Consider the following 26,052-nt stretch of genomic DNA (forward strand, 5'->3'; position numbering starts at 1 on the left):
ACTGGCACTACCCATACCTCCACGGCCCTGTGTCCACGTGAGCAGAAAGGCCAGGGCAGGAGGCAGGCTCCACGGAGATTCCTTCATCAGGACAAGACTTGCCTGACAGAAACACGGTGTTGGGTGGGTGCTACAAAACGATGTCCTGGTCCCGGCAAAAATCCCTGGCAGAAATGAGTGAAGGGACAGGAGGACTCTGGCAAAGCCATTCTGTTGAGTAGATGATGGGGTGCTTGCCCTGGTGCCAGGACCTCGCATCACAAGCAGACAGACCCACAGGGTGTTTGTTCCTAGCGTGGCCAAGGTCGGAAAGTGACAGCTGGCCCAAGGCTTCCTGCTGTACTGCTGGTGGGGGAATAACAACAGCAGGTCACCAGCCCTCTCCCCCTTGGGCCAGCAAAATCCACAACATCCACTTTCCTGATGGAGCTGGTCAGCTGAGTCCAGGCCGCCCCACCTTCCACAGGCTGGTGGGAAGAAGATGTTTTTTCCCTTAAAGGTCAGACTCTGATCAGCAACTGGCAGCTGCCCCAGGCCAGCCTCCTGCTCTCTGTGTTTCTTTATGGAGCCCGCCAAGCTCAGCTGGCCCAGAGCACAGCCCGAGGAGCCTGGATCTCTCAAACCCCAAGTCCTGCCACGGAGTCATCTCCAGAAGTGATCCGGGGTGAGGAACTGTCCCAGCTGTGGCAACTCGGTAACCTTAGAACACTGAGACAAGGGTGGCTCTCCCAACTGATGCGGCCATCATTTATTAAATATCTTTGTTGTTGTCACTGACAGGCAGAAGTTCATGTGGACGGTGGGACTTAGCGGGGTAGGTCTGGGAGGAGGAGGGGAGGGGACAGCCTGGCAGGGCACAGGCTGCTCCTCGGCATCTGCAGAACCACTGTTGTCTTCAGGACCCGCTGCACCACCTTCCCGAGGGCTGGGCAGGGTCCAGCGTCAAGCCCCAGTGCTAGCTGCTAGTCCACCAGGAGAGAAGGCCCAGGCCCGGCTCACTGATGGATCCCTGCCAGGGGTAGAGAGAGAACAGGCATGTTTCATCTACCTTTAGAGCTGGAGCCAACCTGGACAGGAGGCAAAGGGGGCCCGCCCTTTTAGGCGCCCAGCACAGGCCAAAAGGAGGGTGGGGCACACCCCAGCCAGGAGGCTCTGGGGACATGCCGGAGCTGCAGCAGCACTCCCCGCTGGCCCACACTCCCCTCTCCTGCTCCAAACTCTCCTGAGGCGTGTAAGGAAAGTGCTGGTTTACCAAGGGTACAGCCCCTCACCCCTCGCCCCCAGGCCTGGCCCACACAGGCAGCAGCAGACCAGTCCTGGGCCTGGCTTCTGAGCCACTCGTGGTCTAGTTCTGCCAGAAAGGCCTAGTAACCTTGAGCCCCAGCCTCCAAACACAGGCAGAGGGGAAGCCTTGGGCCACCCACAATCCTGACAAAGACACAGCTGCCCTAAAAGTGAACTACCTGGGGCCCACGTTATACCAGAAAACCCTACCAGCAGGCCCCTGAAATCCCACTTTTGTCATGTGTCGCTGACTGCCTGGCTTCATGAGGGTAAAAGACAAAAGGGACCCAAGTCAGATCTGGCCGGTTGCAGCTTCCCTGCCACCTCAGGCCGTGTGGGTTTGTAGTGGGAGCAGCCCTGGGAGTCACCACCCCTCCCTTGGTTTCTTCCTTTCTCAGCCCCTTGACCCACAGCCTTGTTGTCCAGCTGGTGTCATCCCTCTGTGGGCAGGGGTCTGACTCCCCTGCCCTCCCCAACAGCCATGGCAGCTTTACGACCTCGCTGCAAGAATTACTGCTGCCCTGGGCTTCCCTGGAGGCGCAGTGGTTAAGAATCTGCCTGCCAATGCAGGGAACACGGGTTCGAGCCCTGATCCGGGAAGATCCCACATGCCGCAGAGCAACTAAGCCTGTGAGCCACAACTACTGAGCTTGTGCTCTAGAGCCCACGTGCCACAACTACTGAAGCCCGTGTGCCTAGAGCCCGTGCTCCGCAACAGGAGAAGCCACCGCACCACAACCAAGAGTAGCCCCCGCTTGCTGCAACTAGAGAAAGCCCGTGCACAGCAACAAAGACTCGACGCAGCCAAAAACTAAATTTATAAGGAAAAAAAAGAATTACTGCTGCCCTGGCCTGCAGAAATGGGGCTCCCCGGGGAGAAGGGACCGCCCAAGACCCCACAACAGGGACCTGCACCCTGACCTGCTGGGTCCTCCCGCCCCGCGGTTCCCCACAGTCTTATCAGGGCAGCTCACCACAAGCGTGTACGGAGCCTCCTTCTTTGGCAGCTCCTCGCTGGAAGAGGCGGCATCGGCCGAGCTGGGCCCAGTGGGGGACGTGTCCACAAAGCTCTCGTCCACCACCCGGAAGCGGATCTCCTCGCCGGTGTCCATGTACAGGTCGTGCGCTCCTTCCTCAGTCTCGTACTCCCACACCCACACCTGCTCCGCCTCGTCGCTGGGCGGGGCACAGGGTCAAGGCAACAACCAGGCCATGGGGGAGCCCGGAGCGCTGGGGAGTCCTCCCACGGCACGCCCCAGGAAAATCCAATCCCAGGCTGAGACGCTTTGGGAAGTCACAGGAAAAGCGGGCCCAGCGCCGTGTGCGAGAGGCAGGGTCGGGCCGGGCCCAGTGAGTGGCTGGATCTCCTGGGCACCAGGATCCAGGCTGGGAACACGGACCCCGGGCAGGCACCACGGGACATCAGAGCAGGAAGGAGCTCCAGAGCACAGCGCGAGCTCCGCCTCAGTATGGAATGACCACAGCCCCTCGGTGCCTGGGGTCTGACTCTGCCCGTGTGTCCTCTCAGAGGCCGATTGCCAAGTTCAAACCTCAGCTCCACCACCCGCCAGGGGCCAGGCCCAAGCTCCCAGTGCCTCAGGGTCCACATCTGTAAAGCACAGATTACAGAAAGGCCTGCCCTCCAGGGCTGCGGTGGGGAGGTAATTTAACAGCACATGTGGAGAGTGCTTTCCACAGGACCCTCGGTCGGCCCGAGCGCTCACTGAAGCCGGCCAGCGTTCTCCGCAGAGTGCAATTCCACATTCCTCCCCGTGACTCAGGACGCCCTTGACAGCAGGCAGCCCAAGGACTTGCCCAGCTTCCAAGAGGACACGACAGGATGGGAGGTCACCAGGCTGAGGGACAGGCCAGCCTGGGCCAGGTTTTCTGACAAGTTCCAGAGCCACACACAGACCCTGCCCCCGCCCTGCCCATGCACGCGCATGCACACGCACACACAAGCACCCCGGCTCCCTACTGCCGGCTCTGCTGGATGGCCCCCTCCAATCAGCAGAGCCCACACCGAAGAGACATGCTGCCCTCTAGTGGCAGCCCCGCAGATGGGTCCTGCCCCTCCTCTGTGCCAGGTCCCATGCTGGGCACTGCGGGTACAGTCGGGACAAGATGGGGTCCCTCCTGGTGAGCGGTCTCGGTGAGCACCCACAGAAACAGCAACCCCAGTGCAGCAGGCAAGGGCCGGGACAGGGACAATGGGAGAGCCAGCAACAGGAATCTTCAACCAGCCTAGGACCCGCAGAGCCAAGCCCTCAAATGTTAGCTGAGGGGGGATGGTGGGCCAGTCAGGCGGGCCTCTAGAGGGAGGTGACCTTTGAGGTGACTCCTGAAGGGACAACCTAAGCGAAGTGAGCTGGAACCAGGCCTGACAGTCCAGATGGAGGCGCAGGTGTGCAGACGCCACGGTCAGTGTGAGAAGCACAGGCAGGTCAGTGCTTCTAGAGCAAAATGCAAGCTGGAGGGGTGGGCAGAGGCCAGCAGCATCAGGTCACAGGACCCAAGGCCACCTCGAAGCGTGAGGACCTTCCTTTGGAGAGGCCCGAGCTCCTCCATGACCCACTCTAACCTTGGGAGGATACAACTTGGCCGGCTGCTGCAGCGACTCTGGAGGAATGAGAATGTCATCGAAGAACCCTAGAGACACTGGAAGACATGCAGGTGACAGCATGAGACGGGGTTCAGAATGGACAAGCAAGCCCTTACCCTGTGCTGCCCATGGAACCCTGGGCCCCGTCCCCACCCCAGAGCCCCACACCTCTGCCACAGCCTGAGCAGCCACCCAAACCCGAGGTGGATACTGCACAACAGGGACCAGCGGATGCCGAGGGCCCCGAGTCACCTCTACAAGCTCCAGTGCCTGCCCTGAGGTCCTGACTCACGGGCTCGCAGTGAAGGCCCCCAGCTGGCCTAGGTCCTCACAGTTACAGCATGGGGGGCTGAGTATCCCCCTTGCACACAAGCTGCTCGGACAGCTCGGGAAGGTTCTCTTTCCCTATCTGACCCCTCCCCTGACCATGCGGCCCAGCACAGAAGCTGAAGGGAGGCGGGCTAGCCCCACCATCTGCCCCCGGCATGCTCCTCAGTCTCATGTGAGGACTCAGGGCCAACATTACCGTGCACTCCCTCCGGGCTGCAGCCTTTGATGTTTCCAATCAGAATCTCATCCAGGAACGGATGGAACACCACATAGCGAAAGTGAACTGGAAATAAGAAAGCATGTCGGTGATGAGCAGGCCATGAGCAGCTGGGGTGGCCTGTGTTTTCCAGTGTCCACTCTCACTCACCGGCACGCTGACCCCGTGGCGGCACCAAGAAGCCACACAGCAGTCCACGCCAGGCGCCTGTGGGCCTAGACCTGTTAGCTAAGCCGGAGGGACCCTCGGCCCCGTCCCCGGCAAGGCCGGGGCCCCTGTTGTGAGAGGCCGGCAGCACTGGCCCTGGAACTGAGGCTCAGTTCCCAAATCCATCGGTCACACCGGAGCTCAGATTCTGGGCCAGCAATGACTCCAAAGTCAATTCCAGCCTTCCTCCAGGCGCTCTCCTTTATTTATTTATTTATTTATTTAAAAAATTACCGGGCTGCTGTTCTTTTTTAAAAAAAATTATTTATTTTTATTTTTGGCTGTGTTGGGTTCTCGTTGCTGCTCGCGGGCTTTCTCCAGTTGCGGTGAGCGGGGGCTACTCTTCATTGCGGTGCGCAGGCTTCTCATTGTGGTGGCTTCTCTTGTTGTGGAGCACGGGCTCTAGGCGTGTGGGCTTCAGTAGTTGTGGCTCGTGGGTTCAGTAGTTGTGGCTCGCGGGCTCTAGAGAACAGGCTCAGTAGTTGTGGCACATGGGCTTAGTTGCTCCGCAGCATGTGGGATCTTCCCGGACCAGGGCTCGAACCCGTGTCCCCTGCATTGGCAGGCGGATTCATAACCACTGTGCCACCAGGGAAGCCCAGGCTCTCTCCTTTAAATTCTAACAAGGGCAGAAGCAACTGGCAAAGAGAACCAGGTTTGGAAACAAGTTCCCCCATCTCCTGCTGATTGGCAAAGTTTGCCCCAGGCATAGCTCTGACCTGGAACAGGATGCTAAAAATGCTCTGGAATTTGGGGTGGGGGAAGAGCCAATAAACCAGCAAAAATGCCTCTGTGGGTTCTCAGGTCCTGTCCTACGTGGTCCCTACTCACTTGACCCCAAGAAAAATATCAGGTAAGGTCTGTGCCCACATTACAGACTCTGACTCCACAGCCTGGCAGAAGCCGTCACTCCATCACTGCTGCCCCTTGCTGAGCGCCCCAAAGGGGGTGTCCACCGAGCCCCAAAGGTGGTACCTAGGGCCTGAATTCCGCCAGGGCTAGTAAATAACCATAAGGCTGCCCCCTGGCAGTCGCCCAGTGCCCATCACGATCCACCTGTGTCAGATGTCATGCTTCCCCCGTGTGAGCATGCGCAAGTGGCTCAGAGAGGCTGAGTTACCCGCTCACAGTCACACAGCTGTTCTGCCAAGGGGCAACTCCAAGTCTTTCTGAACCATGAGACAGGACCACTGGGTTGAATCTGCCTTCCTCAGAAAGGTTTAATCCCCAAACACAGGCTTCTGCTACCAGTGCCCTCAGCTGCCTGGTCTGGCAGCCTCACCCCAAGGACAGCAGGGTCCACCCGGCCCCCAGCTCCCCACCAGGTTGCTTCCCCATGGCTCCACCAGGCAAGAAAGCGTGGGAGGGGCTTTCCTGGTGGCGCAGTGGTTGAGAGTCCGCCTGCCGATGCAGGGGAAACGGGTTCGTGCCCCGGTCTGGGAAGATCCCACATGCCACGGAGCGGCTGGGCCCGTGAGCCATGGCCGCTGGGCCTGTGCGTCCGGAGCCTGTGCTCCGCAACGGGAGAGGCCACAACAGTGAGAGGCCCACATACCGCAAAAAAAAAAAACCCCAAAAAAAACAAACAAAACAAAAAAAAAAAGAAAGCGTGGGAAAAGGAGAGCAGGCAGCTGGTGCCCCCTCCCTCCCTGGGAGGAGACAAATACAAGCAGTCTGAGCCTTCTCAAGTTGGGAGAGCCGCATGCTGACCTCGGAGAGAGCAGATGAGGGCAGATGTCACTTACGCACAGTATGGAAAAATCCTGTCCCCTGTATGACCCAACGTCAGTTCATTTTAATAAATCCCCACGGAGCCTACGCCAGGTCTGTGCTAGGCCCGATTTGGGCACTGGGCTTGCAGGGGCAGGAGACACATGATCCTGTGCCCAGGGAGCTCAAGGCTGGAACAATTACATCCAGAAGCAAATGGTGAGCCACCCAGGTGTCTGACAACAGATCAATGTATAAACAAAATGTGATATATCCATACAATGGAAGATTATTCAGCCTCAAAAAGGAATAAAGTACTGACACATGCAACAACATGGAAGAACCCTGAGGACATTATGCTACATGAAATAAACCAATCACAAAAGGCCACGTATTTTATGATTCTATTCATGTGAAACGTCCAGAATAGGCAAATCCAGAGACAGAAAGCAGATTAATGGTTGTCAGGGGCTGGCAGAGCGGGGAGTAACTGCTAATGAGTATATGCTGTTTCTTCTGGGGGTGATGAAAATGTTCTGGAATTAGCCAGTGGTGACAGTCACACAGCCTGGTGAATATACTAAAAGCCACTGTACTGTATGCTTTAAAAGGGTGAATTTCATGGTATGTGAATTATATCTCAATTAAAAAACAAAAAGAAAGGAACTTCCCTGGCAGTCCAGTGGTTAAGACTCCGCACTTCCACTGCAGGGAGCACACGTTCGATCTCTGGCCGGGGAACTAAGATCCCACATGCCACATGGCCCAAAAAAATAATAAATAAAATAAAATAGGAGGCCACAGACCAGCTGGAGGGCCAGCTGAAGTTCTAGGGATGTTTAGCCTGCAGGTGGGAAGACTGGAAAGTAAAAAGGATGGGTCTGAAGGACCAGTAAGAAGAGGAAGACCCGTTCTTAGTTGTAGACTCGAGCAAACTTTGTCCCAGGATAAGTAGGGCTGCCTCAGGATATGGTGAGTTTCAACAAAGGACAAATACTGTGATTCCACTCACATGAGGTACCTGGAGTAGTCAAATTCAGAGAGACAGAAAGTAGAATGGTGGTGGACAGGGGCTGGGGGGCGGGGGATGGGGAATTGTTTAGTGGAGACAGAGATTCAGTTTCAGAAGACAATAAAGGGACTTCCCTGGTGGTGCACTGGTTAGGAATCCGCCTGCCAATGCGGGGGACATGGGTTCGATCCCTGGTCCGGGAGGATCCCACATGCCACGGAGCAACTAAGCCCGTGAGCCACAACTGCTGAGCCTGCGCTCTAGAGCCCACGAGCCACAACTACTGAGCCTGTGTGCTGCAGCTACTGAGCCTGTGCTCTAGAGCCCACGTGCCACTACTACTGAAGCCCACATGCCTAGAGCCCATGATCCAGAACAAGAGAAGCCACTGCAATGAAAAGCCCGCACACCGCAACGAAGAGCAGCCCCCGCTCACCGCAACGAGAGGAAGCCTGCACACAGCAACAAAGACCCAACGCAGCCCAAAATAAATAAATAATAAATAAATAAATAAAATAAAATTTTAAAAAATAGGAAGTTTAAAAAAAAAGAAGAGGGGCTTCCCTGGTGGCGCAGTGGTTGGGAGTCCGCCTGCCGATGCAGGGGACGCGGGTTCGTGCCCCAGTCTGGGAGGATCCCACATGCCGCGGAGCGGCTTGGACTGCGGGCCATGGTCGCTGGGCCTGCGCGTCCGGAGCCTGTGCTCCGCGGCAGGAGAGGCCACAACAGTGAGAGGCCCGCACACCGCAAAAAAAAAAAAAAGAAGACAATAAAGTTCTGGAGATGGATGGTGGTGATGGCCACACAACAATGTAAATGCACTGAATGCCACCGAACTATACACTAAAAATGGTAAATTTTATGTTATATGTGTTTTATCACAACTTAAAAAACAAGGGAAAAGAGCAAAGCAAACGGTGGGCACAAAGACGGGCTGCTCCAGAGCCCAGAGCGGGGCCCCAGTTCAGCCAGAGGCCGGGGAAGGAGGCAGGTCCAGCCGGCCTGGCGGCTATGGAGAACACAGGGCTGGTGCCAAGGAAAGGTACCCTAAGTGACAAAGGGATAAGGCTGGCCAGTCGGGGCCAGTGTCACCAGTCACAAAGGCTAACATGTCGTGAGCGCCTACTATGTGCCAGGCACCAGACCAAAGGCCTCCCGTGGTTTTTCTCGTTTATTCCTCACAAGGGCTGTGTGAGGCGGGTACCATTATCATTACACCGTTTTTCCAGAAGTGAGTCTCAGAGAGACAGGTAGAGTAATCTGGCCTGGGTAGAAGGAGAAATAGAAAGAAGTAGAAGGCAACTGGCAAATGAATAATCCTCTAAGCGAAAGCAGAGGCCCGGTGCGGAGCCCCGCTCAGCACACCCTTGGCCACAGCCCTGGCGAGGCAGTGGCGGGAGGGGGGCCTGGCCACCGATCCCCACCATAGACCAACGACTCACCCTGCGCGATGCTCGACGGGCCCTGAGGAGCCTTGTAGCCGCGAGTGTTAACCCCATTTTACAGATGAGGAAAGTGTGGCTGAGGAAGGTAGTCACATGTCTGAGGTCCCCACGAAAGGGGGCCAGAACCAGAATTCAACTCCGGGTCTGTGTGACAGGCCTAACCCTGGGCTCTACTCCTGTACCTTGTTCCCAAGAACGCAGGGGACCCAGGGTGGATAAGAAAACCAGCAGTGAAGTCCTACACCAAGCAGCAGACACAACCAAATGAATGGACAGAATTTCCTCATATTTAACTTTTTTCTCTGAGTTTTTCTTTTTTAAAAAATTTATTTATTTATTTATTTTTGGCTGCGTTGGGTCTTTGTTGCTGCACGCGGGCTTTCTCTAGTTGTGGTGAGCGGGGGCTACTCTTCGTTGTGGCGTGCGGGTCTCTCATTACAGTGCCCTCTTGTTGCGGAGCACGGGCTCTAGGCGTGCGGGCCTCAGTAGTTGTGGCACGTGGGCTCAGTAGTTGTGGGTTACAGGCTCTAGAGCGCAGGCTCAGTAGTTGTGGCTCACGGGCTAAGTTGCTCTGTGGCATGTGGGATTCTCCCGGACCAGGGATTGAACCCGTGTCCCCCGCATTGGCAGGCGGATTCCTAACCAGTGCACCACCAGGGAAGTCCCTCTGAGTTTTTCTTGAAGTTCTGGCCCCCTGACCACTTGTCTCCTGGACAGCAAGGCCCCTGTCCCATGAAAGAGACTGGGCTCAGAGCCCTCGTGGCCTTGTGTCCACATCACCGACTGGTCTTTCTGCTAACGAAACCATCCTGGTCCCCACACGCAGCTCTCCACAGAGTTCGACGGCATCTGTGAGATCTAATTAAGTCTCTGGATTCCTGGACACACACACCAGGCAGCCTCACGGCACATTCTGGAATGCTCGGACATCTCTGTGCTGAGGCTGACCCCCCCAGTACGGGCCAGGGCAGGGCTCCTGAAACGCGGTCTCGTGTGAGAATACCTGCAGGGCCCTCCCCAGAGATTCTGGCTCAGAGGGTCTGGGGCAGGCGGGCGAGCGCCCAGCGGACGGCAAGAGGCATGCCTGCACCCCGACTAGCCCCGGACCACCGCAATGGCGCCCTTGCCCTCTGCTTCTGATGTGGTTTGTCCAGGCAGGGGAGAGAAGAACACCCCGCTTCCTCCCTGAGCCCCCTCCTCAAGGTGACCCGCCCTCTACTCCTCCCTCCCATCCGGGGTGCACATCCCTTGCCAATGTGACTGCAGCCCCTCCCATCCAGAGGAAGCCCTTCTCCATCCCTTGACTCTGGCCTTGGCCACGTGACCTGCTCTGGCCAATGGGATATAAGCAGAGGCCTGAAAAGCATCTGTGCTTTGGTGCCCAGTCTACCTACTGAAAGGGGACACCACACCGAGCAGAGACATTAAACCCAGCCGAAGCCCCCAATCCAACCAGTCTGCCAACCACCAGACACATGAGACCACCCTATACCATCCAGCCCTGGCCAAGCCAGCTCAGAAGACCACCACCGAACTGACCCACAGAATCAGAGAAACAATTCAAATCGATGAGCCGTCAAGCACTCGCTCTGTGCCAAGGTCCTGTCCTGAGAGCTTTGCACATATTAACTTAGTACTTCTCACAACAATAAAGTCTACTGTTAAAAAATAAAAAAATAAAGTCTGTTAACTGCATTTTACTGAAGAGGAAACAGAGGCACAGAGAAGTTACATGTTCCGCTCAGGACACACAGCAAATAAGTAGCAGAGTTGGGATTTAAACCTAGAGGCCACACTTTTAACCATTATGTCTTGGTGTCCCTCAAAGTCTCCCACCCCCAACCAGCCACCTCCCCAAGAGGGGCAGCTGTGCTCCCCTCCGCTCTCCCCACTTTTAAGCCAGCAATGCCTACTCCAATTGTCTTCCACTATCTGTCCACGCCCCCTCACCTGAGCAGCCTGAGAGCCAGGCAGAGCAGGGCTCGTATAACACACGAGACCAAAGGGGACACAGACACAGAGCCACAATCTCAGAGCTGGAGAAGCCTTGAGAATCACCTTGTCTACCTCCCCTTCTTATAGATAGGAAACCGAGGCCCAGAAAGGGGAAGATTCTGATCACCCAGTAAATTCCTGGCATAGTCAGGACCAGGTCCCAGGTCTCCCAACACCCTGACCAGGACTCCCCCTACAGAAAACTGAGCCCCAAGAAACCCAACGCCCAGAAGGAGGGCACCCACCTTTGGTGTGTGATGCACCGTCCCCCGGGAACACATAGGCGTCCTCCAGCTTGGTGATGTCAAACAGGCAGATGCAGAGCCCCACGTTGTACACGACCTGTGGGCATCCGTGTACACAGCCCGTGACCTCGAGGCCCAGCTGCCCGCAGAGCCTCTCCCGAGATCCACCCCCCACCCCCCACCCCCCGCCGGGCAGGTTGATTATCCCTGTTTTACAGCTGGAAATGCACTGGGGCACTGCCTGAGGTAAGGAACTCGGGGAGGATGCTGAGCTCTGGAAAGAACAAGGTCTTTGGTGACATGACAAATGCAGGTTACAACGCCAGCTCCACCACTCCCTGTGTGACCTCCAAGGTCACTTCTCTGAGCCTCAGTTTCCCCATCTGCAAAAATGGACATACCAGGCTGTGGGGTTGTTAAATCAAGAGAACAGGGCTTCCCTGGTGGCGCAGTGGCTGAGAGTCCGCCTGCCGATGCAGGGGACACGGGTTCGTGCCCCGGTCCGGGAGGATCCCACATGCCGCGGAGCGGCTGGTCCCGTGAGCCATGGCCGCTGAGCCTGCGTGTCCAGAGCCTGTGCTCCGCAATGGGCGAGGCCATGACAGTGAGAGGCCCTCGTACAGCAAAAAAAAAAAAAAAAAAAGAGAACAGCTGCGAAGCACCTAGCTCAGCAGCGGGCTCACACCTGCTAGAAATAACAATCACCAATCAAGGCTCATTATCATCTCTAATAAGGAGCAGTGATGGGGAAGCCCTGGTTAAACCCACACTTTCCAAGGCCCCAGCTCCATACTAGAGCTCACAGTTTAAAGTGTCAGACCACAGCTAGTCGCTGTTCTGCTCACAAAGTCTCAGACACACAGACGGGGCCACAGGGACTGAGGCTGGCAGAGTGACACATGGGAAGCCCTGAAACTGGGCAGAGAACAGGCAGAGGACATCCCATGACCCATCTCCACTCCATGATGCTGCAAAGGACAAGCCGCCTGGTGTCTGTTTATCTGACACCAGCGTCATCACCTCCCAATTAGAGACCTTGCAGGACTGTTCAAGGATTAGCAAGAAGCTCAGAGAACTCAGAGTCCTGGCCAGACCTCAGGGCAATGAGGCAGAGTCGGCTGGCTTTGGAAGCACAAGGAGATGTGTGCCCTTGGCTGGACCTTGGACCTCTTCTGTGTGGCCTCCTCTCAAATGACTCAATGATTCAAATACAGAAATACTTGTCTGGAATTCCCTGGCAGTCCAGCTCTTTCACTGCTGAGGGCCCGGGTTCGATCCCTGGTCAGGGAACTAAAATCCTGCAACCCTCGCAGCGTGGCCAAAAAAAAAAAGAAATACTTGTCTGAACAGGTCAGAGAAGGACCTGCATCACAGAAGGACTACATACCCTTCTTGTAATTTTCACACCTTTTCTCTTTGTCCTTTAGAGGCCCCTTCTCCTTTTACCTCACAAAGTAATCAGACACCATCCACTAAGGACTCCATGAGTTCTCTCCACCAACAACAAATCCCCAGGTCTGTACACTCCACCTTCTGTGATTTCAGGCTCTATGAAAGGGACCTGCCTCCTGCCTACAGCCAGCCAATCTTCCTCCGGCGCTCTCCTTCTCAGCCTACCACCTCCTGCTGTTCTACAGATGAAGACCATTATTCGATGAAGTCCTGCAGGCCCTGTATGACCTGGCTCCTACCACTTTCCAGCCTGACCTCTCCTCTCTCCGTCCGTCCAGGCCACACCAGCCCCTCCATGCCATGATAGGTGCAATATTCCCTCTTGCCACAGGGCCTTTGCACATGCTGTTTCCGCTTCCTGCACAGCTCTACTCTCTGCCCAGAACCTACCCCCACAAAAAAAAACAAATCCCCTATGTTAGTTCTTCCTCACCACCAGATCTCAGCTCAAGCACCACCTCCCTAGCAAACCCTCGTCTCCCTCATTGTAGGTGAAGTTCCTTCATTCCACAGGTTTGTGAACACCTGTTCTCATAACATTTACCTCAACTTCTCATCACACCCTCAACTGTGGGAGTCTCTCATCCATATCAGCTTTCCCCAACACACTACAGAGTAGAAGCTTGTCTGTTTTATTCATTTAATAAACAATTATGGAACACCTACTCTTTGCCAGGCTCTGGCTAAATATGGGGGATACCATGGGGAAGAAGACAACAGTCACTTGCCCTCATGGAGACGGAAACAGAAAAACAGTAACCAAGTAAACAAATAAGAAAAGAGTGGTAAGTGCTAAGAAGGAAAGAGTGATATGGCACAGAATAACTGAGGAGGCAGGGCTGCTTCAGAAAAGGCCATGGGAAGGCCTCTGAGGACCCAGCACTAAGGCATGCTAGCCTGGCACATAAAAGGTGCACAAACATTTTTTTGCAGGAATGAATGGATAAACCTCCTTACAGCTAAACTACCATCCATCTTCACAGAAACAATGCATGGTTGGACAGCAATTATTATTTCCATTTTACAAATGGAAACTGAGGCCCAGAGGAGGTAAAGGACTCGCCCTAGATTGCAAAGTAATTTGGAAGTGGGGACGCCAGCAATTCCCAGTTACAAGGCCTTTTGCAAACCCAGTTTTCCTTTTGATTCCTGCCAACATTCTAGTGGGTTAAGGATTACCCCCATCCCATGCACAGGCTTAGAAACCGAATTCTGAGACGTTAAGCTATTTGCCCAACTCCAAGGCTTGGCATGGCCAGGCCGGCAGCGGGCGTGTAGGCAGTGCTGGGCCCTCCCGTGCCAAGGCCTGCCCGCGACCCCGTGGACCCAGTACCTTGTTGGCCAACTTCTTGTTCAACTCCTCGGCAATGGAGTCGTTGAGCTTCCTCTCAAACTGCCACGGGGGGATCCGCACGGTGTCTACCATCTCCACCAGGACGAACATCCCGGCCTGCGCGGGGGACTCTGGGAACGGGTGGGTCAGTCACGCACCGGGGCCTGGGGCGGTGGGAATCCTCGAGCTCGCTCCGTCCCGTCCCAATAGCTGCGACCAGCCCCCCGGCCAGCAATGGGGCTGCACCGTAGGGGTGCCCCGTGCGGGGCGTGCTCCGCTACTACAAAGAGGAAAATGAGGCTCAGCCGCAGGGTCTCGGGGTCGAGCGGGAAGGGTGCGCGGCCAGCCACACACAGCCCTCGCCAAGCGCCACCACCACGCACCGCGAAACCACACGCAGCCGGCGGCGGCAAGACTTTGCGCGAGATCCCGAATCCGGTAGCTTCCGGAGGGCCGACCAATAAGAATCCTCGGCCCGCCCCCCGACGCGGGGCGGAGCTGCCTACCGGCTCGTGCGCGGGGCGGGGCGGGGGAGGGGCCTGGGTGGGGTGGGGTTGGGTGGGGCCTTCCCTGCCGCAGGCGCAGCTGTCAACCCTCCGACAACGCTCTCAGGTTGCTAGGCGACCTCGGTGCAATCCAGTCATCTCTCGCCCAGCCGGTAAGTACTCTCCTTGCTGGCCTCGGGCCGTCCTCTGCGCTGCAGCCAGTGATCCTTTCAAAACGCAAACACAGTATGCTTAGACCCTACAGTACTCTGGAAACGGAGAGAATTGACTGGCGGGACCTTTCTCGGATGATAGAAATGTTCTGTATCTTCTTTTAGCGGCTGGTTACAGAGATGTATATAATTGTATATATTTGTATATAATTGTCAAAACCCATCCAGCTCAACACTTAAGATCTTTGCATTTAATTGTAGGCAGATTAAAACTCAACTGAAAAGTGATAATATATTGGGACAAACAAAACAAAACAAAAACCTCGGTGACGGGACTTCCTTGGTGGCGCAGTGGTTAAGAATCCACCTGCCAATGCAGGGCACACGGGTCGAGCCCTGGTCCACATGCCGCGGAGCAACTAAGCCCGTGTGCCACAACTACTGAGCCTGCACTCTGGAGCCCGCGTGCCACAACTACTGAGCCCGCGGGTCACAACTACTGAAGCCTGCGCGCCTAGAGCCCGTGTTCCGCAACAGGAGAAGCCACCGCAATGAGAAGCCCGCGCACCGCAAGGGAGAGTAGCCCCTGCTCTGCGCAACTAGAGAAAGCCCACACGCGGCAACGAAGACCCAGTGCAGCCAAAAATAAATAAATAAATAAAAATTTAAAAAGTGTTTAGCAGATCATTATTTCTTCCTCTCAAATACCTCTCAAATTTTCCTTCTTCCTTCCATTCCCACAGCTACTGCCCTGAAGGCCTTTTCATTGCTGCCCTGGAGCTTAGCCACCACACATCCCAGCTCCTGCCCTCAAGTCCTTCCTGCAACTGACCCACACACGGTCACAAAAGCCTTCCCTTCATGAATATCTTTTGTCCACGCAGAAATTCTGGACTAAACCCACCTTCCTCTCCAGCCTCACCTCCCTTCTGTCCTCCTGGCACTGGGAGTTTCCAGCCCGAAGGATGGAGCAAGCCCTTTTATATAGCCCAACCTTGAACACTACTTTACCTGAAAAACTCCTACTCATCCATTGGAACCCAAATGCAATACCTTTCTCATTCATTCATCCAACACACTATGTTACAGCTGTTAGAGATCAAGTGGGGAAGAAGAACTGGTTCCCAGGCCCAGCTTCAGCTCAGAGGGGGTGCAGGGAGGAGAGGGAGGGTGGGGCCAGAGGATTTGATGCTCTCTCAGGGATCCAAAAGTTTATAGGGGAGATGAAAACTGGTGAGACTGGAGACCTAGTCAGGGTCCAGATCACAAGGGCCTTATTATTATACTATCCATTAACTTTTAATCCTCATGACAGCTGTATAAGGTAGGAGCTATTACCACTGTTATCTAATTTATCTCATTATCATTTATCTCATCTCATTTGGCTTCACCTAAGGCAAAGAGGGGTTAAGTGGGTCATTCTAGGTCACACAGCTAATAAGTGGCGGAGCTGGGATTCAGGCTCCAGAGCCCATGATCATCCTAACCACTGGGCTATGCCGCCACCACATTAGCCCAAGGGCAGCACCTTCCAGGTCAGAACCAGGAAATGACATAGTGACACATCAGCTGGAGGGACAGAGGATGGGAAGGGACTGGTGTGGAGACAAGAATACCAGGGAGGAAATTACTGGGTGGCCCCTGAAAGAGAAGGCCCAAGCAAGCTGGTAGTCATGGAGAGCAAAGTTGGGCCGAGTCCAGAGGTCTTCAGGGGGTGCTCTCAGAGATAGGGTGGAGAACGTGTGGATGGAAGTGGGAGGAGCCAACGCCTAAGGCCTTTCATTGAGATGGGAAACTGGAGGAGGGCCGGGCTCAGGGGATGAGGCCAGAATTGCAGAGTTCCCAGGCCTTTTTTTAATGGTATTCAGCTCATAGGATTGCAACAGTGATTTGTTGGCACGATTGCTTTCCTCATTAGTTAAAACAAGGACCAGGCTTCCTTATTAATTCTCTGCATCCTTCCACAGAAGCTTTGAGGTAGCTTACAAAAACACACAAAGACTCAGTCTGCAAGCTCCTCGACAGCAGAGGACTTCTCTGTCCTGTCCCTCCGCATCCTCAGGGCCTAGCCCTGTGCCTGGCACAAGGTCAGCGCTTGTAAATATGTGCTATTTGAATGAACAAAAGGATAGCAAAATGATTGCTAAGAGTGTAGGAGTGAAGGAGAAATAGGGTTGGAAACTAATCCAGGAGGATGAGGAGAAAGCAGTGGTGGTTAAGGGCATGGCGTTCCCACGCCACAGCACACTAGCCAGCAACCGTGGTGGAGCTGGCGAACCTCTCAGCGCCTCCTTGCCTCTCTGTAAAATGGAGATAATGATAGAACCCATCTCAAATGATTGTCCATCGGTGGAAGACTGGATGAAAAAATATACACGGTGTATCATAGAGGGAAATAATGCAAAGCCATAAGAACGGATGTGAATGCTCTCTGTGTCTTGAGATAGAATGATATTCAGAATATATTGTTAAAAAATGCAAGGCACAGAGCGGTCTATATGGGATGTTACTATTCATAAAAAAGGAGAAAAACAATACTGTGTGTGTGTGCACGCGCACGCGCGTGCACGAGTATGTGCTCTAGGAATAATTATGCTGGCTGTCTCCAGGGCAAGGAACTGAATGCCTAAGGGGTGTGGGAGAGTGACAGGGGTAGGAAGGAGAATTTTTTTTTCAAATGCCCTTCAGAATCTTTGATGTTTGGGGTCATAGGAACATATTACCTATTCAAATTCAAAACCGAATAAAATTCAAATTTAAAAAAGCAATTAAGATTTTTTTCACTTCTTAAAAAAAAACCCTCTCGGGCCCCTTTCCCTCCAGCTACTGCCCCATTTTCTGCTCCCTTTAACCAGCAAAACCCCTTGAAGGGGTCATCTGCATTTGCTGTTTCCAAATCCTCTCTTCTTGTCCTCTCTTCAATCTGCTCCCCTCAGGTTTTTGGCCCCACCTCTCAACCCAAGCTGCTTTTTCAAGGTCAACAATGGCCTTACTTTGGCAAAACAAGTGGTAATTCTCAGTCCTCAAGGGCAGGGTTTACCCCAGCTGACCACTCCCTCCTCCTTCACACACCCGGATCCTCTTCTCACCTCCCAGGTTCCTCTACCCACCTCTAAACTGGCGGGCTCCCCTGCGCAATCTACAAACCTACCTGCTCACATGCCCATTTGACAACTCAAGCTTAACCTGGGCCAAAACGGCGCTCCTGGTCGTCTCTCCCCCGCAAACCTGCTCCTATCCGACTTCCCATCTTCAAAAAGGACTTTGTGGGCTTCCCTGGTGGCGCAGTGGTTGGGAGTCCGCCTGCCGATGCGGGGGACGCGGGTTCGTGCCCCGATCCAGGAAGATCCCACATGCCGCGGAGCGGCTGGGCCTGTGAGCCATGGCCGCTGAGCCTGCGCGTCCGGAACCTGTGCTCCCGCAGCGGGAGAGGCCACAACAGTGAGAGGCCCGCGTACCGCAAAAAAAAAAAAGGACTTTGTCCTTGGGCTTCCCTGGTGGCTCCGTGGTTAAGAATCCGCCTGCCAATGCAGGGGACACAGGTTCCAGCCCTGTTCAGGGAAGATCCCACATTCCGCGGAGCAACTAGCCCGTGTGCCGAGCCCGTGCTCCGCAACAAGAGAAGCCACAGCAATGAGAAGCCTGCACACAGCAACGAAGAGCAGCCCCCCCAGTCGCCGCAACTAGAGAAAGCCCGCACGCAGCAACAAAGACCCAACGCAGCCAAAATACATAAATAAATAAATTTATTTTTAAAAAAATAAATAAATATGTTAAAAAAGAAACGTCCTCCATGGAGGCAGAGGCATAGCTGAGGACCACCGGGAACGGTGATTCTAGAAGGGACCTAAACAAAGCATCCCAGGACATTGCTCTCTGTTCTGGTTTGAGCCAAAAGCAAAGCATAGAAAGTCAATAGATACTTGTTAGGGCTGCTGTGCATAAGGGCTAGTGCTGCAGCAAGGGGGACCAACAGGAAATGGGGAAACAGATACAGATCACCTCAGGCACTGCTGTGGAGAAAGGTCACATGCATAATGTGATAGCAAGTGAGTGAGAACTGCTCCTCTGGCCAAGGCAGTCAGAGACAGCCTGGCTCAGAAGGTAAGAGCGGAGGTGAGCACTAAGGGTTGAGAAGGCTGGAGGCCCAAGGTCCAGGAGCGCACATCTGTGGACAGATGGCTGATAGAGGCCTGGCTCACGGCCCATCCCAGACCTAGGTCAGCTGGGGGTCAGCCTGGCTGCTCCAGCCCCAGGTCCTCAGGGAAGGGTGCAAGGGAGGCCGGCTGTGGGCCAGGGACCCCCTCAACCCATCACAGAGAGCTTCTCCTAGTGACTTGAGAGGATCCAAGCAGCTACAGCAGAAGGAGACCCTCACCCACCAACCTACGGGTAGGCTCCAGGTTAGGGGCAAGACCAGGAGGGCCTCCCATACCCCCATCCTCCTGCCTACCCTGACCATTACCCTGGATAAGGCTGCGAGGCTGCCAGCGACACTGTCTCATCTCAGTGAGGAGTGGGCCTCTTGCCAGGTCCCCCAAACCTCACACAATGTGGCCTCTGCTCCAGCCACATTGCTGACCTTAAGCTCCTTGAACATGCAGAGTCCTTTCCTGCCTCTGGGAGTTCTCCCTTGCTGTTCCCTCTTTGGGAAACACTCTTCCCTGCTTTTGACAAGGCTGGCTCCTTCTCACGCCTTGGGCTCAGCTTACGGGGCCCCTTCCCAGCCCTCTGTCTCAGCAGGTAGACTTGGCCCTATTAGTCTCCTTCGTCTCACCCTGCTTGTTTGTTGTCTTCATAATTTGTGACTATACATTTATTTGCTTGTGTACTTTGTGTTAAGTCTCTTCCTAGATGAAACAGGAACTTTGTAAACTCAAGGCATATACCTGTCTCGTTCATTGCAGTCTTCCAGCCTGGACCATCTGACACATAGTAAGTAGTCAGTAAATATTTGTCGAATGTATGAATGAATGAACAAATGATGTGGTCAGAACTGCAGGAAAAGATCTTCTCTGGCAGAAGGGCAGTAGTTGAATTAGAGAAGATGACTGGGGCATAGCCAGAGAGGAGGGAAGGACCACTCTGCTTTACTGGGTAAAATCGTTAGTAGAGGCTGGAGATGTCTCACAGTGGAGGAGAAGGGCATCCAGGGAACTGAAGACATTGCAAAGGCAGTGTGGTGTAGCAGAAAGAACAAGAATATAATGAAGTCAGAATTCCTGCTTTTTGCAATACGAGGGCCTTTCACTGTTGTGGTCTCTCCCGTTGTGGAGCACAGGCTCCGGACGCACAGGCTCAGCGGCCACAGCTCACGGGCCCAGCCGCTCCACGGCATGTGGGATCTTCCCAGACCAGGGCACGAACCCGTGTCCTCTGTCTGCATCGGTAGGCGGACTCTCAACCACTGCGCCACCAGGGAAGCCCAGAATTCCTGTGTTTTAATTCCAGCTCTATCACCAGCTGTGTGGTGCTGGGTAAGTTTCTTATCCTCTCTGTGCCTAAGTTTCAGCATCTGTCAAGCGGCACCAACACCTTAGGAGTGTATGTACCTTAAAGGGTTATGTGGATTCAAGGCCACGTAAGCCCAGAACTGGCCCCCACTTGTGGGCTGACAGTCAACAACAAAATGGGGATTATAATTCGATTGGAATCAATAAGACTAAGGCTGCTCTGCCTTGACCCACCTCTACAGTCTCTCCAAGGCGAGGGAGGCTTTCGAGGAGATGAGCTTCTGAATGCTTGGTTTCCACAGAAATAGCCTCCATGGTGGAGCCCCTGGCTTTCAGCAGATGATTTCTTTGTAACTCAGCTGCTGGTGGGTAGGTGGGTGGTGCCACAGGCTGCTCTTTTCCTGAATGAACAGCTGTGCCCTCTCGTCTTTGTCGAGAATAATCATAACACTACTTCAAACCTCAGCCCAGCCTCCTTCATTCACGACTCCCTGGCTGCCTGGCAATCACAGCACATGTTCGCCAGCTGGCAGGGCGGGGAGGGCCTCAGAGACTGGAGGCTGGATGTGAAGGGACAGGTCAGGCCCTTGGCCCTTGCCTTGGCCTTGTCCGCAGCACACCAAGACGCAGCCCCCTCAGAACTGGCCTTTGAGGCCCTGCCTCCCAGCCTCCAGGCTCATACCCTACCTCCCCCTTCCCTCACCCCTTCCAGCCACACCAGCCTCCTTCCCAGTCCTCTGTCACGCCAAAGCTCACTCCCACCTGAGGGCCTTCTAACACACCGTCCCCATTTCCCACAATTCTCTCTAGATCGTGGCAAGACCAGATACTTCTTGTCACTTGGGGCTCAGCTTAAACATCAGCACCTCAGAGAGGTCCTCCCTGGCCACTCCCCTCTGCTGGCTCGTAATCCACAGCCCAGCCACCAACAGCCCAAGGCCGAAACTCTACCAACTCAGGAGCCACGGGAGAAGAGCCTGCCGGGCATTCCAGCCCAAGGCCTGACTCTGGTTCTGATTGGCCCGGTCTGGGCCAGGGGTCCTGTGGACCAAGACAGGGGAGAGAGGAGTCTCCAGGTGAAAGCAGGGAGGCACTTCCCCCCAGAAGGGACAGTGGATGGTGGGCAGGGAAAATCACAGGTGTCCACCCTGGCCCCAGCCCTTCTCCGGAAAAACAAGTGGGTGAGTGTGAAAATCATGGGTCTAGAGCCTGGGGCCCAGGCCCATCTGTCCAACCTGTTTCCTCACCCAGGTAAACCTCACAGAGTTGTTATAAGAAACAGGTGGGATGATGCCTGGGAGGGCACTCTGGAAACTATTATTATCTTTGGAAGAGATGGAGGCAGAGAGGAAGAGGAGGAGTTAAAGGGGGGGATGGGGTCCTCTGCGCAGGGTCCTCAGACTGGGTGGAATAGAATCAGAACTCCGGGCCTCAGGTAACAACAGCTGACGTGTGTCACCATCTCTCTTGCAGAATCAGAAACCTGATTGTTCTGGGACGTTCTGGAAGGGCAAGGATAAGTGGTCACATTGGTTCAAATACCCCTCTGACCAGATAAGGAATGCAGGCAAGTCACTCATCCTACCCGAGCCACTCCTTCCTCACCAGCAAAATCCAGATGATGATAATATATTGCTGGATTGTCCTGAGCTTTTTTTTTTTTTTTTGCGTTACGCGGGCCTCTCACTGCTGTGGCCTCTCCCGTTGCGGAGCACAGGCTCTGGATGCGCAGGCCCAGCGGCCATGGCTCACAGGCCCAGCCGCTCCGCGGCATGTGGGATCCTCCCGGACCAGGGCACGAACCCGTGTCCCCTGCATCGGCAGGCAGACTCCCAACCATCTGCGCCACCAGGGAAGCCCTGTCCTGAGCTTTAAATGAGGGCAAAGCAGGTTGCCTGACAGGTGGGGTGCCCTCAATGCCTCTTACTAGCTATTTTTATTAGGTATTTATATCTTTCTTAATTGTCTCCTTTAAAACTCCCCACTCCTTTTTTTTTTAATAAGGTTTCTTTTGAAAATGCCATGCTGCGTCAGCAGTACTAAAGATATGTGAGGGACAGACTTTGTTCTTTCCAAGCCGAGTCTGAGGAGAAGGGACGGGAAGAGGGAAGAGGAACCAGTGTGTAGGGGCCTCCTGCAGCCAGGCCGGGGCTTCTACACAGGCTGCACTGGAGCCTCCGACAGCACCCTCAGAAAGGGCCTCCTTCCTTACTTTACAGAGTGTGTGGAGGACCAGAGTCATAACAGACTTGCCCAAGGTCACCCAGCTTGGAAGCACTGGGGCTGAGACTCACATCCAGGGCATCTGGAGAGCTTCCCAGGCTGTGGTGCTTGTGTGTGTGTGTGTGTGTGTGTGAAGCAAACGTTCACTCCTCTTCAGTTCAATTCACTAGAAATAGCTCAAGGGCCTGCTGTGGGCCAGACAGAGGAAGAGATGGGTTCCTGCGACCTACCCACGTGGGTTCACTCACGAGGATCTCAGAGCCAAGTGAGGGACAGACCAGTGGAGGGCAGGAGACACGAGAGGGTGCAGAGGGGAGAGGGAGGTCTGAGAGTCCCTGGGACCCTGCCGTGGCCTCCATTCTCCCAGACTCACCCCCCACCCCGCGGCCCACCACACACACACACACACACACACACACACACACACACACACACACACACACACACACACACACACACACACACACACACACACACACACACACACACACACACACACACACACACACACACACACACACACACACACACACACACTCTCACCACTCCACTTTCTCCCTCACTGCCAGGAATGCAGGCTGTCCCCAGCTCTTCCTCCTCTGCATTCCTCAGCAACGGCTCCCACCTGGCAGGGCAAATTATACCCTGGCCTGGCAATAAAAGCCACTTTCCAGAAAAAGAAGCTTTAGGGCCCTGAGAGACGCAGCTAACTCTCTCGCACTGCCTGCGTCTGACTCAGGAGGTGGTGCCGGGGCCAGAGGAGAAGGGGCCCTGTGTCCCTTTAAGCAGGGAGTACAAATTCCCATCCCAGCCCCTCCCTCCCGCTCTTCCTGACGTCAGGAGGAAGGCGTGTGTGAGTGAGTGAGGGGCCTGAGGTGCTGCATGCTCTCTCTCTCTCTCTCTCTCTCTCTCTCTCTCTCTCTCTCTCTCTCTCTCTCTCTCTCTCTCTCTCTCTCTCTCTCTCTCTCTCACACGCACGCACGCACGCACGCACGCACGCACACACACACACACGGAGTCATACACACGCACATCTTTCAGACCATCCCCGGCTCATCAGCTCCAACCGCGCGAGAGAGGCCAAGCCGGCTGCAGGAGGCAGTGCCAGGACCTCAGCTGCCAGGGAGAGGTAAGGGGCCAGACCGTGCGGGCACACTGGGAACTGGCTCTGGCAGGGGCGAAGGAGGGAGGCGTGACTTGGGGGCGCTGGGAAGGTGGGCACCTCCCCTGGGGCTGGTTCAGCCCCGTTCAGTTTACGGAAGAGGGGCAGGCGGCTGAGCACATGAGCCCACCCGGCCATCTCGCCGCCTGCGCTCCCTCTCCTGGGCCCCCAGGGGAAGCTGAGGCTGTGTGGCTCCCTGTGAGAGGGTGTGTGTGTGTGCGTGTGTGTGTGTGTGTGTGTGTGTGTCTGGGACTTGTGTCTGGCTCAAGAAGCAGAGAGCAGCAGACACCTGCCAAGCCACAGCCTCCTGTCTGGGAACCAGGGGGAGAGAAATGACTGGAGAAATCACTGTGCTCCTACCAGACACTGAAAAGAGAGTGCAGCAGGGAGAAAAATAAGTCTTTCCCCTTGGAATCCGGGGCTGGGGGTCGGGAGGGACCGTCTGGGGCAGGCAGACAGCTGGACCTGGAGCAGCTGTCTCATCCTGACTCTATTTCTTCCCCCATGTGATGGGGGATAATGGTGTTAATTGGATGGAGAGGTGGCTCCATGTTAGTATTTTCCCCTTTGCCTCAGAGCCAACCCCACCAGGAGCTCTTGCCTCTCCTAAGGCCACTCCTCTCCCTTGCCCACTGGTCTGGCTCTAACCTCCACCCTTGCCAGGACGCAGCCCCTGGAGGGCAGGGGTGATAAGCCAGGGGCTGCTGGGTCCCCTGTCGTGGGTTTCAGGGACTTGGGCAGGCTTGGTTAGTGCCAAGTCCCTCAGTGGCTTGACCCTGGCACAAGGAGTCCAGGCGGAGATAAGGGGTGATGCTGGCACCCAGAAGGGAGACAGCAGGTTCCTGCCAATCTGCCAGCCCGCAGACTCTTCCCAGGCAGAGGGGAGGGAGACGCGGAGCGAGAACAATAATAAATACAGAGTGTGAACTGCTGCATCCGCTGGGGCTGGGGGAGGGGAAGAGGAAGTGCGCCCGGATGGAGGGTGGGCAACCTCTCTGAGAGCCTGGCATCATGCCCGCCTGGATGTGCTCCAGTGGAGACCTCTCCCTGGGAAGGGGCTGTCTCCAGCCCCCTGGGGGATGGGGAGCCAGTTCCCCAAAACTGACTCTATCTGAGGCCTCTGGGTCCTCCAAATTCTGGATATTTCCTCCTCCCAGCCTCCTACCCCACCGCCCCCCACCATTTCTTTTAAGTCTTTTCCAGAAACATCTATTTCCCCGTATCTGCCCCACTCCTCTGGATCTGTCTGACACCCCTCCAAAAAAAAAAACAAAGACAGGTGTAAGCAGGAACCAGCTCACAGGGGACCGGGAGAGGTCAGGGGACAATCTTGGCCACAGAGGTTTCTGCCAGGCCTGGAGAGAGATGGATGGGCAATGTTCACAGAAGTCCACTGGCCATGGAGGGGGCCTCCCTAGGGGGGACTGGGGGGTCCCACACAGCTGGCTGGTGGGGAGGGGACACCTGCAGGCTGGTCTAGAGGCAAGTCCCTGAGAGTGGCGCCAGCAGAGGGAGCTCAGGGCTTAGCTAAGCTGGTCACATCCACTGGTAACAACCAGCAAAACCAGGACCCAGAGCCTGGTGGGAAGAGGGCTTGGGGCAATTCAGACCTTTGTCCATGCAGAGCATTAAGATGGGAGGCAAAAAGCAATGGGAGCGGGGAGCTCTTCCCCTGCCCCAAAGCCAGCGAAACGATGGTCACCAGGATGAGTGGCATGGCACACTGGAAAGCTCATGGGCTTTGGGGTTATGTTGATTTGAATGCAAGCTCGGCCAGTCTAAATGTGACTTTGACCAGTCCATACGTCTTTCTAGGGGGACTCAGGATGGGAAAGCAACTTGCCCAGGGTCACACAGCCCAGCGGAGCTGGGATGTGAGCATGGATCTCGTGGTGCCCATCCTGGCATCCCTACCCCCACTAATGCCAAGGAAGCCCAAAGGGCTTAATCATAGCAGCCCCCCAGGGCAGCTTGGGGACATGACAAGGAGGAGAGTTAAAGGGTCTCAATTAAGCTCAAGTATTGGCCGGGGCAGCGCCACCCCCCCTCCCCGCAATACACACACACACACACACACACACACACACACACACACACACACACACACACACACACACACACACACACACACACACACACACACACACACACACACACACACACACACACACACACACACACACACACACACACACACGCTGTGGGAGAGGGAAAGAACCAGGTTTAATTAGGTCACCTCCAGCTGCTAGAGCAGCTTTGGCACTGATGTATGTTAAGGAGTGTCTGGGAGGCTGGGAGAGGGGGATGGGCTGGGGAAGTGCCAGCTTCTCTCTGGTGGTTCTGAGGCTGTTTCCTCACCCTTCTCCGGCCCATCACAGACAAGACCTCAAAGTTCAGAAAGCCCTTCCACCATCACCCTGTGTTCCCTGCCCTTCCCCTTTCTAAGCCACCATACCCATTCCTCCCGCTCTCTGTTCCTCCACAATGGGGGCTCGGGCTGGGATGTTTTTATTGAGGGAGTTGCTTTTAAGCTTGCTGTCGTTGACAAGTGACTCACCCAAGGTCATGGTCTGAGTCAGCACAAAGCCAGAAATAGAACCCCAGGCCCTGCTCTTCCCTCTCCAGGGGAGGCAGGAGCTTTCAGGGACCTGCCGTGCCTCCCTCCCTGCCTCCCTCCACCCGAGGCCTTTCTGCACCGCCCCCCAAAACATCTCCAGGGTGCGG

General features: G+C 55.1%; 2 protein-coding genes across 2 annotated transcripts in view; one reads left to right on the top strand and one right to left on the bottom strand.

The window, feature by feature from the left end:
• ACO2 (aconitase 2) overlaps positions 1 to 773 on the top strand; it is a 52,586-nt gene extending 51,813 nt beyond the window's left edge. Inside the window, exon 19 of the mRNA XM_079715895.1 lies at positions 500 to 773. Coding sequence (XP_079572021.1) covers positions 500 to 668 — 169 coding nt within the window. The 3' untranslated portion in view covers positions 669 to 773. The remainder of the gene's footprint in view (positions 1 to 499) is intronic.
• Positions 734 to 14,263, bottom strand: POLR3H (RNA polymerase III subunit H). Its single transcript, XM_079715896.1, has 7 exons — positions 14,216 to 14,263; positions 13,833 to 14,112; positions 11,048 to 11,144; positions 4,413 to 4,499; positions 3,879 to 3,942; positions 2,259 to 2,460; positions 734 to 1,009 (listed from the first exon to the last, which is right to left on the bottom strand). The coding sequence occupies exons 2-7, from the start codon at positions 13,941 to 13,943 to the stop codon at positions 956 to 958; spliced, it is 615 nt and encodes a 204-aa protein (XP_079572022.1). The 5' UTR covers positions 13,944 to 14,112; positions 14,216 to 14,263; the 3' UTR covers positions 734 to 955.
• Positions 14,264 to 26,052: the final 11,789 nt, after the last annotated feature.

The sequence above is a fragment of the Hyperoodon ampullatus genome, assembly GCF_949752795.1.
Source record: "Hyperoodon ampullatus genome assembly, chromosome: 11".
Classification (NCBI taxonomy): Eukaryota; Metazoa; Chordata; class Mammalia; order Artiodactyla; family Ziphiidae; genus Hyperoodon; species Hyperoodon ampullatus.

Bases quoted from the DNA above. Each gene is read 5' to 3' on its own strand.
- POLR3H (XM_079715896.1), bottom strand. From the start codon at position 13,943: ATGTTCGTCCTGGTGGAGATGGTAGACACCGTGCGGATCCCCCCGTGG. The intron at 11,145-13,832 runs GTACTGGGTCCA...GGATGCCCACAG, and splicing joins ACAAGAAGTTGGCCAACAAG to GTCGTGTACAACGTGGGGCT. The intron at 2,461-3,878 runs GTATCCTCCCAA...TGCCCCGCCCAG, and splicing joins CTGCAGCAGCCGGCCAAGTT to CGACGAGGCGGAGCAGGTGT.